Raw genomic sequence first — 15,283 nt, 5'->3', positions numbered from 1 at the left:
TAGTTTTGAACTGTATAATAGCCCCTCGAAAAGGCAACACATTGTCTCCTTTTTGATGCTTGCTGTTTATAATAAAAGCTAGGACAACACCAAACAAACGATAATAACAAAACATCAAAAAGAAAATCTCAGAAAGAGTTCCCACTGTATGTACCGTATTCACATTAATAGATTGGTTACATTTATTTACATAAGAATGGCTTCTGACTGCTTATAAGTATGGCTTTGGAAAAGCCTTCCACAGGAACTATTAAACAATTACACATTTCAGGCAATTAATGTCTTCCTTACTGAAGGTCTTGCTAGAATAAATAAATACATGTTTATTAAAAAATAAAACCTCAGAAAAATGTATAAATTGTAATGTTGTAAATATGTTGAAAAACTCTCAGTCAAAGACAATGTTAATTGCCATAACTGCCACATTATAACTTTATGAGCCAATGAATGTTTATATAGCATGAATTCTGGACAGATTATTCACAGTAAAGCATTCATCATCCCTTTGACACCAAGGGGAAGGAAAATAAATATAAAGGAGTTAGCAAGTTACTGAGTCATATACATTCCCAACTGTAAAGTTTTTTTGCCAATGAGACAGTAGTGTGTATATACCAAATGAAATCTATATGCTCACTTTTACTGGAATTATTTACTCAGTGAGGTTGTGCACCTAATAAATATAACTATATATATTCTGCAACAGCCCAAAGCATTTAATTACTGAGAATATTTTTTGCTGAGAATAATACATTGCAATTGCTTAGGGAGTCCACTGCATCAAAACAATGACATTGTGGTAAATACATCAAATCATATAATAAAACTGTTGACCTGTATGAACTAGGATTGGAAATCTGTTCAACATTTTCCATTATGCATTGACAGCCTCATAATCAATTATTTTGCCTCTTCAAAGTGGCCTTTGGAATTCTATATATTTAATCAAATGAACTTTTTAGTCCGTGAATACATTGGGGACGTCAATAGAAATGGGATATGCATATATGGGATATACAAGATGTTCCAAACAGTGGAATATACTAATAATTTGACGTCATTTTCTAAATAAGCTGAAAATACAAGGCGCTCATTTATAAAATCCCAATACCCTATAGTTGAATCACCTTAAAGAAATTAGTCAAGATGTCGATATTATTTATAGCATCCGCTTTACATCCAGCTCCTAAGTACAAAGTAATTAAATGCCAAATACAAGTAAATGCGTTTACTCATCATGGTATCAGATGGTTACATATACTTACCTCTGTAGTGACCTTTCCATGATTATAAAAACATAAGACGCAATATCATTTTAAATACAGTGAAATTGCAGACAATGTGCATATATATATGCACATGTATGGCTTGCTTAAGTTTGGAGATATACAAAGCTTACAAACACTTACACTGCACAATGAGCTCTACTATGGCTTCCCGGGGCTTGACGTTAAATCCATTGTACTGACTGGTTTGGCAGCGGTAGGAGCCTGTCATCTCCCGGGACACGTTCACGATGCGCAGGATCCCATCGTAGCTCTCCGTCAGCATTGTGCCGTCGGGCATGGGCACCTCCTTGTCCGCCCGGGACCACAGGATGATGGGCTTGGGTTTCCCTGAAACAAGGCACTGAAGCTCCACTGTGTCTCCTTCCTGGGCCACCAAAGGTGACTTTCCTCTGGGGACTGTCAGGTTCGGAGGAACTAAGAAAGAGAAAAACAGAGGAGGAACTGATATGGGGTTCTAGCAATTCATTACGAGGGGTAGTTTCAGTGGGTCAATCCGGCTGTGGCTCGGCTGTGTGGAACAGTAGGTCTGCTGCTGCTGTAAGGAAGACAGGGAGGGAGATCAGCCCACCCTCATGGTGGTGAGAGATTGTGAGTGTTATTATAGATTTGATGTTATTTTGTTGTATATCTTGTTTTCTGAGTGTAGTAACAGCTATTATTAACCCTATTATATGCCTTCATTACAATTGGGTGGCCTGAAATCTGCTGGAAGTGTCTCTCATTGAATTCACACCACGGATGTGCATTGTGAAACTGCATGCATTTCTGAAGTTTTATAACTATGTTTAATGTTTATTTGCATTAGTGAGTAGTATGATTTGTACATAGCGTTTCCAGGTGACACAAAAATACATTCAATTCAATCATTTTTTTGAGGGTTGATTATTATGTTTTGCTTATTTCATTATGCAATTGAAATGAGTAAGACTCTGAAGTGAAAAGAAGACAAAAAAAAAACAGCTAGGGGAAATTAAAACAAAACATACTAATACATTCCACAACTTATAATGAGCCAAGGAAGCGAATTGCTGAGGGAGGCCTTTGGGACAGCACAGTGCCGTACCCCGTCTCCAGTGCGGTGGAGATACTGGCTGCTCTCTATCAGTCTGCTCCTGCCCGGGCCTCAAGGCTCATTCGCTCCAGAGGCTGAGTTCATGAATCATAGCTGTACATTTAACTAATGGCAGACTTAAAATATTTTAGGACAATAAAATAATGAATACCCAACACTTCGAATCAATCAAAAAGAGAAATGACAGTTTTGGAAACCCAGCCAGCAAATAAAAAAAAAAAGAGTTTGATGGATATCTTTGGTTAAGACGAAGCAAAGAAAGTCTAACCCACAGATATGTCTTTACCATCCGCTAATGGGTGTTAGCCTGATATAATGCATTACTAATGTCTTAGACCTATAAAGATCTACATGCCCTATTAAAGTCTAATATAGACTCACCCCCCCAGGCTAATAATAGGCTTTACTTGGCCATTAAAGACCCTGGTAATGCACCAAAGACCTGAGAACAGGGTTGTAAGTTCAAACGATTGCTCCTTAGTACGCTTCTGAAACAGCGGGATCCAAGCTGAATACTAAACCAATGCCCATAAAGCTGGCTGCTATACTCCCTCGGGCTCTGCACCCCTCATCCCCCTCCCCCCCAAAATAAAGACCCTCGCTGTAAGTCACATGTAGATTTCTTTGCCAAAGTGAGTCCTCCTGCTGCCCGAGACTGCCAAAGAGCAGCCCTCTTCACGAGCAGAGCGATTGGCAAACAGTGTCAGTGAAGAACCTTCAAGCACCCTCATCCCCCACCCCCCAGAGGCACAGTAATCTCATCGCTGAGCAGCAGAGTGACCCGAGCCGGACCCCGCTGCGATACAGGGACTCTCTGTGTCTGAGGACTGCATACAGATTACCCCCTGACAGGCGCCGCTGAAATCAACACACTCCAACCAGCGCCGCACTGATCCAGGCTTTTCAGGGCGATGAACAGCGGATGCAGACCAACCTGCTCCTCTTTATCTGGGAGGCTGAAGAGATTGTGGAAGTTAGTAGGGGCAAGAGGACTTCCCACAAGAAAGCCGACAGGACCGGAAAAGAAGAGGACAATCGGAAGGCCAATAAACTTGTTCCTCCCTTGCACCGTGGTTCTGTACTTATGAATGTAAACTCTTTCGTGAGGCCATTGTCAAGGGTGTGTGCTTTGGCATAATAAAAATATCCTTTTAAAAAGTGTACTGATAATGAATAAACTTGATATGATCAGCCTTTTTTTTCCCCTCCTTTTCTTTCCACCATGATTTATAATAGACATGATGGTTATTTCTTCAGGATATTGTCTTGTGGCAATCTGCAGATAATGCAACACAAGTGGGGCATAGTTTGCAAGGTGGGCATATGGAAGCCAAATTCAGAGAGACAACTTTTATAAGTTTCACGGGAGACATGCAGGGAAAACAAGGACAGCAGGGCTGTCCTGGGTAATTAAAAATAAAAACAAATGGAAACTTGACCACCTGTTTTTCAATGTGTCTCAAGTGAACAACATCTGTCAACGGTGGTAATTGAATTAGCTATAGGCAGACTGTCCTATTACCATCCGAGATACAAGACTGCACTCAATAAAAAGCATGGTAGTTATAGCAGTACTATGTAATGGAAAAGTGATCATTTCGATGGCTGTGCCCTAGAGAGTTCCAGGAAGGGAGTACAGATAGTGAACAGTATGGAATATAATTTGAATTGATATGTAGATTATATGATTATCACTATTTTAAATTATATTCTTATTTAATTAAGAGGGCCCTAATAATTATGAATGCATTAACACACAATGTAGATAAGATAATTAGTTTTAAATATATGAATGCATAAAGCACTGCTTCCAGTGCAATCGCTTACAGTATATGCTTTATTAATTCAATTTAAAGCAGCAACAGGCTTCCACAGCAGCAACAAAGTTTACAAATGAGAGGAGGCCATTCGACCTATTGTGCTCGTTTGGTGTCCATTAGTAACTAAGTGATCCAAGGATCCTATCCAAATTCCCAAATTGTCGGCTTCAGCCACATCACTGGGGAGTTTGTTCAGATTGTGACTACTCTCTGTGTGAAGAAGTGTCTCCTCTTTTCCATCTTGAATGCCTCGAATCCCAATTTCCATTTGTGTCCCCAGGCACATGTGTCCCTGCTTATCTGGAAAAGCTCCTCTGGTTTGATGTGGTCGATGCCTTTCATGATTTTGAAGACTTGAATCAAGTCCCCACATAGTCTCCTCTGTTCCAGGGTGAAAAGGTTCAGTTCCTCAGTCTCTCAGTAGGACATTCCCTTCAGACCTGGAATAAGTCTGGTTGCTCTCCTCTGAACTGCCTCTAGAGCAGCGATATCTTTCTTGAAGTGTGGAGCCCAGAACTGTCCACAGTATCCAGATGAGCTCTAACTAGTGCATTGTACAGTCTGAAAATTACTGCCCTTGTTCTCAGTTCTACACTTTTGACAATATACCCTAACACTCTGTTTGCGTTTGGATGGAGAAAGTGAGGAGTCCACATAGACTCCTAGGTCTTTCTCATGTGTTACTTCTAGTTCTGTACCTCCCATAGTGTAATTATAGTGGACATTTTCGTTACCTGCATGTAATACCTTGCACTTGTCCACATTGAATTTCATCTGCCAGGTGTCGGCCCACAACTGAATATTATCTAAGTCCCTTTGAATAGCCTGTGCTGCCGAGATTGTATCTGCTGAGCCACCTATTTTAGAATCATCTGCAAATTTGACAAGATTACTAACTGTCCCAGAGTCCACATCATTAATATAGATTAGAAAAAGCAAAGGCCCAAGTACTGATCCCTGTGGAACTCCACTAACAACCTCACTCCAGTTAGAAGCAACTCCTCTAATCGTCACCCTCTGTTTCCTATACATCAACCAGTTCATAATCCATCTACTTACATTACCCTGAATTGCCTACAGCTTCCAATTTGAGGATCAGTCTTTGGTGTGAAACCTTATCAAAATCTTTTTGAAAACCTATGTATATCATATCATATGCTTTCATGTGATCTACAGCTGTAGTTCAAAAAACTGTAATAAATTAGTAAGACATGATCTGCCTCGTCTAAACCCATGTTGACTGTCTCCAAGAATATGGTTTTCATTAAGATGCTCCTCTATTTTCTGTCTAATCATTTTTTCAACATTTTACAGGTGATGCAGGTGAGACTGATTGGTCTGTAATTTCCTGGCTCAGTTTTGTCCCCTTTCTTGTGGATTGGTATGACATTTGCTGTCTTCCAGTCAGTTGGCACATCCCCTGTTCTAAGTGTCATTTGGAATATTTGAGTTAGTAGCCTATAAATAATTTCCCTCATTTCTTTAAGTACTGTTGGAAATATACCATCTGGCCCAGGTGATTTGTTTGTTTTTAATTCTGCTAGTCCCTTTAGTACCTCCTCCTCATTTATCCTGATCTCTCGACTGGACTGATTGTTAACCTGTGGCATGTTATCCGTTTTTTCTTTTGTAAAAACCTCTGTGAAATACTCATTTAGAACATTTGCCAGATCTTGTTAGTTTTCCAAGATACTTCAATTTGTCACCAAAACGATTATTTTCTTACAAGTCGAGAATGACATCCAAAGAGACAATGGGAATAATCTTGAATGATTCCAGAAGAGCTGCCGATACGCCCCCCATTAAAGATTATATATTCTACTGTAGTATACACATGTATTTGTCATTGCTGTACTGTTTAATCTCTTTTATCAACAGGGCTTTCCCTTACAGCACTTAGGTGAGGCACTGGGTGAGACCCTGTGGTTTCCGGACTTCAGCAATCGCTTCATATTCACTATAGTCTGCAGTTGCAACCACAGTCTGGCCATGTCTCCCTTTCTTCTTTTGCATAAGGCTCTACACATCCCTGGTGGATTGATCCTCCCCTCTGCCTCCCAGCTCAGTTTCCATGCTGCGCCTAGAGCTCGAGCCATACTTTTATAGTAGTATATAATTATATATGCATAATTGTATATTTCATGCCGTATGTTTTCAGCATTGTTATTGCTATGCTATCATGTCTCAACCTCCAGATTTCCACTGGTGTGATGCTTACTGGAAAGCTCTCTCCAATGACATGCTGCACTGCCCTCTGGAACATTTCTGCACCCGCTAGTGAGGCAGTTTTCCAGTATTATCATGTTTTGTTTTTCATAGTAGTATATAGCTATATATTGTAATTATATTCTAATGTTTACATATAGTGTGCTGTCAGCATGCTGTGCTGCCCTACACTATTATGTCTCAGCCTTCAGATTTTGTCATGGTGAAACCTGCCAAACCAGCTCTCCCCTGATTGATTGTCTGTATTTCGTCCTAGTACCCTCCTGTGTCCCCCGGGGTGACAATGTAGTACAGAGGCCTAATCTTCCTTCAATATCAAATTATAGTGTGTTGTTCAATCCTGTGTACTGCCCTACACTGCCAGCTTCCAACCACGGTGTAGCCTGCTATGCCAAGTGTTCCTACAGATGATGGGCTGTACTGCTTCCCAGTCCTGTCCTCGTCCACTACTGGTATGCAATGGAGTAGTTGGGGTCTGGTCTACTGTTTCGGTTTCCCCCTTCCTATCAGTGGCTACAGCACTCTCTCCCCATACTGATGTGCTTTCGGCTGGAACCCCAGGCCATATAGTCCCGTGTTGGTGAAGCTGTTTGCTGAATGAAGGGTTTTTATTCCATTTACTTCCTGGGGCCCAAGTAAGATGGCGGTTCCCACCCCAACATGACTTTGAGAATCCTGAACAGCAATTGGACAGACCTGTGGTTCAAGATGTCAAAATCCATGCTATCGTCCAGACCAGGCGCTTGGCTTCTACAGTGGCTCTCGTGGAGATTTCTATAATGTCTAAACCACCACACAGGAAGTATCATTGCTTTGGCAGCAGTGTGGATGGATAACTCCAACTTTTTAGGGCTGTCTGCAATGTCTGTGCTGTGTCCCTGGGTCTATAGCTCTTCCTGCCAGACCTAAGGGACAGGTACGTGCTGATTGGGATGGACAACACATCCGTCATGGTCTACATCAACAGGCAAGGGGGGGCTGTGGGCATCGATGCTCAATCATCTGTGGCGCAGAGTTTTTCTCTGGGTGAAGCCCTCACTTTGCGCAGTCAAGGCTGTTCACCTTAACCCCAAAAAAAGAGCTGTACTTTACTGTTACTTGCTTTATGTATGTACAGTGCATCCGGAAAGTATTCACAGCGCTTCACTTTTTTCACATTTTGTTATGTTACAGGCCTTATTCCAAAATGGATTCAATTCATTATTTTCCTCAAAATTCTACAAACAATACCCCATAATGACAACATGAAAGAAGTTTGTTTGAAATCTTTGTAAATTTATTAAAAATAATAAACAAAAAAAGCACATGTACATAAGTATTAAGTGAAACGCTGTGAATACTTTCCAGATGCACTGTATGTATATACGTATTAATTTATTTTAGATTTGTAGTAGAAATGTTATGGCCCTCCCTGTTATAAAAAGCTGGGCTGCAAACATTATTCTCATTGGGCATTCTGGAGATGTAATTTTAAGTGAAATAAAATGGGTATCTTTAATCGGGATCGGGCAAACTGAAGAGAAAACACTCAGCCTACATCTTCAGAGCTTCGTTAATCAACGACTTACCCTCTCAGCTAGCCTACACACTCCTGAATTAATTCATGACAAATGAACAAATACCCAGCAACTCCTCCTTTGCAAAACTCGATTATACATCCTCTTTCTTTGATAAATTACATCTTGTTATGTATTAATTAAATCCTATCTGTGACACGGTAGTTATCTCTGACTGTGTCTCTCCTTTTGTACAATCAGCAGTTTGAGAATCCTTATATCTATTGCCACGTTTAACACAGGCCTAATATGAAGATTAATAGCATTTTACCCTGTAGCTCAAAAACAGCACTGCGCTGAATTCGGTGGTTGATGTTATGTTTGCACCCTTTAATCTTGTTAGTATCATGTTGCAAATCTCTGTACTTATCCTAATATTTGTTATGAATAAAACATTGTGTGTTTTAAAATTTCAGTGTGGATCTTTTAATAAAAATAGTGCAAATCTGAGAGATTGTTGTTGTCCATGTGTCAAAACCATACAATAACTCGCACCCAAATTACGCTAAGTCCCCTCCGATATCTTTTCAGAGCATATACGTGCTTTATAGACATTACATTTGTATATCTTTTTGTGTGAGAGGAAAAAGATAATCCTCACTTCTCTAAAAACGAGTATGATTTGATTCAGAGCACATGCATAAGACTTCTGCAAATAAAACTGAAATTAAAATCAATTAAATATAATTGGATAGACAGAGTTGAGTAGACTTGGACAGACTTAAAGTACATAGAGTAATTCTGTGTAGACTCAGAATGTGTTTTAATCCTTTTACAATGTTAGGATATTCAGTGCATTGACAGTTAAGAAGGGTAAACTATTTATGTGTTCATATCTTTTGAAAAGCCTTCTCATTATAAATTTAGCTGTGTATGAATTATTATATTCTGATATCCGGAATAGAACTGCCCTGCATGTGAAATGCTTATTTTCCTTGCAGTTCTGATTCTATATGCAAAAAGGCACACAAAGTACAAAATACAAACAGATATTAATTTGTAATATTCTACATGCAGCACTTATGCTATAGAGAAATATATTTACTTTCAATCTCTTCATAAATGCTGCTGCTAAAGAAACCGACACAGACAGCTGGGTCGGTATTACAAGTGTCTTATTAACAGTACTAATTGCCACTCGGGTAATCCTATGCAGGCAATATAGGGAACTGTACTTAAGAAAAAAGAAAACAGAGAAAGAAATGAAAGAACCTAGAGAGAGTTGTCATTTACATGTTGAGCAGAATAGGGGTAAAGAGATGCAGTGTAAAAGCACTTTTGCAACAATTTGACAACATAATTGAAGAAATTAAATCTGAAATATCACTGAATTAATGACCAGATTACTGGTCATTTAATAGAATGATGCAACACGTCTAGAAAGCTTATCCAACTGTAACGATTTCACAGCAGTTGGTGAAAGACCTGAAATATTTGGTTATCCCAAATGAGGAATTTCAAAGCCTTCATCTGAGGATGATTTTGTGGACAACATTTTTAGAGCATTTCATGTCATAAAATATACATGTTCAAGAAAGGAAGGAGTTTACATGCAATCTATCTTCCAACCAATGTGACAGGTGCAACCTAACGACCAACTTAAGGGGCATCAGAAATTCGGTGCCAAACACTTAGCTTGCAGGAGCTTACCTAAGTAAAGGTTACCTATACTGTGTGTTTGAGAGAAAAAATTAGCATATATGAGTCACACAGATGGATAAAAGACTTCTGAAGTAAGCCTTACATGACAGACCTGCAAAGACACCTTGAGACAACTCACTCATGGATAGCTTTAAAACAGCAGGCCATTTCTCTTGTTTTTCAAGAAGTTGCTGCACTTTAAACAACGAGGCAAGGATGAAGGACAGTACCAGAAATGGATGTAAGGTCTGTTTCATTTGATCGCAGCCTTTACTCTGTGCTCTCCGAGGATCCTCATCCAATTAGTGAACAGATCAAAGCCTTTTTTTCTTATGAAATCTGTATGTCCATAATAAGCACTGGCCTACCGACATCTGGAGCACACAAATGTATACAAAAACACTACAGAAAGCAATGTTATTGACTTAACTGTGTGCTTCAGAGAAACTTTTTTTTATTTCTTCCCCACAACCCAGCGTGAGTAGCTGAGCATGCATGTTTAAACATCTTTCAATAGCATTTTTAGTTTATTCTCAGGTGGGCAGGCAGACTAGCCATTAAATGACGTTAGCTGGCTGCTAAGATATCTTGTGACTGACATCAATTCCAGCAAAGTGCAACACATTAGTAACTGTAAAAGGCAATTAGAGGAGATTGTGCTGTTTTAATGCATATGAAGTAGCTTGAAGATTAGCGGAATGGTGGCGGTACCCTAGGGGATTATGGGTAACATTTTGTGAAATATATTAAACTGTTTAGTTGGGGTTCCACTGGCAGGGTCGTAAACCAGTGCTAAAGGAGAGAACTTTATCTTTTCATCAGCGGTGTGCTGACAAGAATATGATAATGTAACTGGAGGTCACTCAACACCAAACAGAAAATGTATAACTATGACCCGTTTAGATAAGAGTAATGCAGTTCCGAGAGAGATTTATGAAGCACATTCCAGGAAACCTTAACGCTATAGAAACAGTGGTTCATTCAGTGAGAAGAGACATGAAAGAAAATGCATAGGGCTCATTCACTGGCAAATCTATAAATAAAGCCCAAGTTGAGCAGATATTTTCAGCTTTTTGCTTTTTTCTATATCACAATCTATAACTTCAAGGTCTCCAAACCTCTGTGCAATTCCGAATAAAACTCTTATGGACAAAAATCAAATTGGAGTTTAGCTCACGATTCGGATGTTTTTCTGAAGGCATGAAGAATTATTCCTTGGTTGATTAATGATGCTTCACTGTATCCACTAATGTTACTTTCCTTTCTGCTCCCCTTAAATTGTACTTTAATGTACAGTCTTATGATTTGAAATTCTTTACACTGCAAAATCCCTTCTCTCCTGCACCTTTAAAAACTGATTACCCAATTCATCTCTCTCTTACAGCCCCCTACTCTACAGTCCCTTCTGCTCTCTACCTGGCCCAATTACCCACCTTGTAGCTCCACTCCTTTATTATTTTATTATCATTTATTTCTCGGCAGGGGCAACTTACAGGTTACAAACTCCTCTTGGCGTAAATTTACATATTTAAACACAATTTATGCTTAACTTTTCTTAAAGTGTTGGCTTTATCAATCTTTTTGTACCTTTACCTTTTTAAAGTCACAATACAAGGGATTGTTGGTTATATACAATTATTATTATTATCATCAACAATCAATTGGTAATCAAAAGGTGACTTGGGAGTTTTAAGAGTACATGTCCACTTGTATTGAAGACGACTTGGGTGGATGTTAATTCAAAAAAGTAAAAGAAGTTTCTAATAAATGTGTTAAGTCTTTTCAGTTAAGGTTGGAAATTGTTGAAAATGTCTTATTTTGTTGCATGTGCATTTCTTAATATTACTTGGACATGGAGGGATACATATTGATCTTTTATCAGTTCTTATAAAATATAAAAACTATTCTAAAGGCATGCCCCAAGGAATAGCATATCTGCTTATTAAAAGAAGATAACAAGGAAAAGAGATAAGATTGGCTTGACAAAGTTTTGCCACATTCCAAAAGCTACTTCAAAGAAAAAACGCCTGATTCTGAACACGTTTTCCATCACCTCAGTCATCAAGCAAGACCTTAAGGTATACTGATTTATATAAATGGATAATGAGGGGTTTACAGCTTTATTTAGGATGATAAATTACTTTGTACGCTATGTGCACAAAAAACTAAAACCAAACAAAAAAACAACAGGAGTCAAAAAACTTTTTACAGATCTCATAAGACCAACAAACCAAACAAATAATTTGGTGCAATTTAAATCCTCATTATGATGTTGTGAAATGATGGTGAAGTGTATCAGGCACAGCAGTGAGCAGTGTGAGTTGTGTGCTATAGTGCTGTCAGTGTTATGCGTCTTCCCAGGGTGCTCTGAGTTTTGGTACTCACCGGTGGTGGAGGAAATGTTAACATCAATGCTGATCTCTGGGATGCCCCCTCCTTTCAGGGATGCCATGCAGGTGTATGTGCCGAAATCTGTGAACTTGAGGTCAATGATGTCTAGGTTGGTGGTCCCTGGAGAGACGTCGGGGTCAGTCTGGGTGATCACCATCCGCTCGGAGCTCCGCAGCGCCCGTCCATTCTTCAGCCAGCTGAACATCAGCTCCTCTGGGGGTGTGGCCTCCACCTGGCACGAGATCTTAACCTCTCGGCCAATCTGAATGTTGTCATCGTTGTGGTACGGGTCTGGGGTGATCCAAAACCGACCCTTCTTCAAGGCTGTTAAAAAAACAGTCGAGACTCAATGATATTGGAATAAACTTCAAACACCATCACTGCTATAGAACAAGTAGTTCGTTTGTCTTTGTGCGTATGTCTTTGGTTTTGTTTTCTAAGCAGTTTGAGTTTTCAACTGCCTTTACAACAGAGAAGATACAGATGACCTCATCCCACCTCCCTGAGGAAATCTACAGCAATTACAAAATCTCACATCACCATACGCTCATTAATGACCATGAAGAATTTGCAATTACAGCGCGATTCTTCCACAAAAAGGGCCCATTAATCACCAACAATTAAATACAAATACAATACAGGAAAACAATGCACTTGGCTTAATCTTTGAGCAAACTGTGCTCAAGTTATAACAAGCATTTTGGTGCATGAATGTGATGTCCAGAGGTTTACTCTTACTGTGTTAACGAGCCTTTAGGTACTTTCAATGCATCTAGGAAATAAAGAGGTACACATTTGTACTTTAGAAAGCCATTGTTTACCGCACTTAGGGCAGAAGTTAATACATTCCCAGCAGTATGAGGATTGTTTTTCACTAGTAAATAAGGGAAGTACAGAGTAGTTTCACTAATTTCCATGTGTGGTTCTCCAGCTGATTGCCTTATGTTATCAAAGTTTCTTCTGGCATTCAGCAGGAGAAGACCAGATAATAGACTCCTGAAGCAATAGGTCAGGTCCGCACATTCTGCCCTCCGGAGCAGTCAGCAGTTTCATAAATTCCAAAGCAGACACAGTGGATCAATTACTTGAAATAATGTAACAGGGATGGCTCGCAATTACTGTGGGAGCAGAGAGACAGCCTAGTTGTTCCTCATTATTTGGGCTTACTCAAGGAATACATTTCCTAATGCCGAGTTAAAAGATGCATTTTTACGGATGCATTATTATTGTCATCTTCATGACAGATACGAATGACATCTTTAGGTGGATATCAAATAACACTTGGGATAATCCCCCAGACAGCTGACAAATCTGTGTCCATTTGTAGTATTTTATAGGCGTTTCTAAAGCACAATGCAAAGTGTTTTCCAGTTCTACACTTCAGTGATTGCTTAGGATACTAGAGCATTTTCCAAACAACTAAACTAATGCTAATGACACCTCTAGAATCCACTTCTCCATTGTTAAAAGAAATTCACTCAGTCAAGTCCAAAGAAAGTCAATGGTCTCTTGAGTTTTTGTCCCTTTGTCTTTATTATAAATACAAATTGCTAGCAAACAGCAGTGTGCCCTGGAGCAATGTGTACAAAAGCAACCCTCCCTGCACTGCACAGCCACATATTTAATCGCTATGACAAAGAATAATTTGAAAAACATTAATTCTTCTCCAGTAAATGGGACATTTATCTATATCCTACTGCACTGCATGGGGCTTCTTGCCAGTTGCACAGACAACAAGAAAGAAGGATAGTCTTGCAATCACATCAAGCCAGAACTCCGTATTTAGAGAAATGACTTACTGTACTTTTACTAAAGGAATTCCATAATATTGATCTCAATTTTCTTCAGTTCTAAATATTACACACATACATATACACACACATATATATATATATATATATATATATATATATATATATATACATACATACATACATACATACATACATACATACATACATACATACATACATACATACATACATACATACATACATATATATATATATATATATATATATATATATATATATATATATATATATATATATATATATATATATATATATATATATATATATATACACTCACCTAAAGGATTATTAGGAACACCATACTAATACTGTGTTTGACCCCCTTTCGCCTTCAGAACTGCCTTAATTCTACGTGGCATTGATTCAACAAGGTGCTGAAAGCATTCTTTAGAAATGTTGGCCCATATTGATAGGATAGCATCTTGCAGTTGATGGAGATTTGTGGGATGCACATCCAGGGCACGAAGCTCCCGTTCCACCACATCCCAAAGATGCTCTATTGGGTTGAGATCTGGTGACTGTGGGGGCAGTTTAGTACAGTGAACTCATTGTCATGTTCAAGAAACCAATTTGAAATGATTCGACCTTTGTGACATGGTGCATTATCCTGCTGGAAGTAGCCATCAGAGGATGGGTACATGGTGGTCATAAAGGGATGGACATGGTCAGAAACAATGCTCAGGTAGGCCGTGGCATTTAAACGATGCCCAATTGGCACTAAGGGGCCTAAAGTGTGCCAAGAAAACATCCCCCACACCATTACACCACCACCACCAGCCTGCACAGTGGTAACAAGGCATGATGGATCCATGTTCTCATTCTGTTTACGCCAAATTCTGACTCTACCATCTGAATGTCTCAACAGAAATCGAGACTCATCAGACCAGGCAACATTTTTCCAGTCTTCAACTGTCCAATTTTGGTGAGCTTGTGCAAATTGTAGCCTCTTTTTCCTATTTGTAGTGGAGATGGGTGGTACCCGGTGGGGTCTTCTGCTGTTGTAGCCCGTCCGCCTCAAGGTTGTACGTGTTGTGGCTTCACAAATGCTTTGCTGCATACCTCGGTTGTAACGAGTGGTTATTTCAGTCAAAGTTGCTCTTCTATCAGCTTGAATCAGTCGGCCCATTCTCCTCTGACCTCTAGCATCAACAAGGCATTTTCGCTCACAGGACTGCCGCATACTGGATGTTTTTCCCTTTTCACACCATTCTTTGTAAACCCTAGAAATGGTTGTGCGTGAAAGTCCCAGTAACTGAGCAGATTGTGAAATACTCAGACCGGCCCGTCTGGCACCAACAACCATGCCACGCTCAAAATTGCTTAAATCACCTTTCTTTCCCATTCAGACATTCAGTTTGGAGTTCAGGAGATTGTCTTGACCAGGACCACACCCCTAAATGCATTGAAGCAACTGCCATGTGATTGGTTGATTAGATAATTGCATTAATGAGAAATTGAACAGGTGTTCCTAATA

General features: G+C 39.4%; 1 protein-coding gene across 1 annotated transcript in view; it reads right to left on the bottom strand.

Moving 5' to 3' along the window:
• Positions 1-15,283, bottom strand: part of LOC136716794 (MAM domain-containing glycosylphosphatidylinositol anchor protein 2) — a 186,002-nt gene that overhangs the window by 73,544 nt on the left and 97,175 nt on the right. The window contains exons 7-8 of the mRNA XM_066694181.1: positions 11,990-12,319; positions 1,410-1,703 (exon numbers count right to left, since the gene is read on the bottom strand). Of these exons, the coding sequence (XP_066550278.1) occupies positions 1,410-1,703; positions 11,990-12,319 (624 nt within the window). The remainder of the gene's footprint in view (positions 1-1,409; positions 1,704-11,989; positions 12,320-15,283) is intronic.

This window comes from Amia ocellicauda, chromosome 21, assembly GCF_036373705.1.
Source record: "Amia ocellicauda isolate fAmiCal2 chromosome 21, fAmiCal2.hap1, whole genome shotgun sequence".
In the NCBI taxonomy this organism is placed as follows: Eukaryota; Metazoa; Chordata; class Actinopteri; order Amiiformes; family Amiidae; genus Amia; species Amia ocellicauda.
The sequence above is the reverse complement of the archived record's forward strand: the minus strand, read 5'-3'. Positions and strand labels throughout refer to the sequence as shown.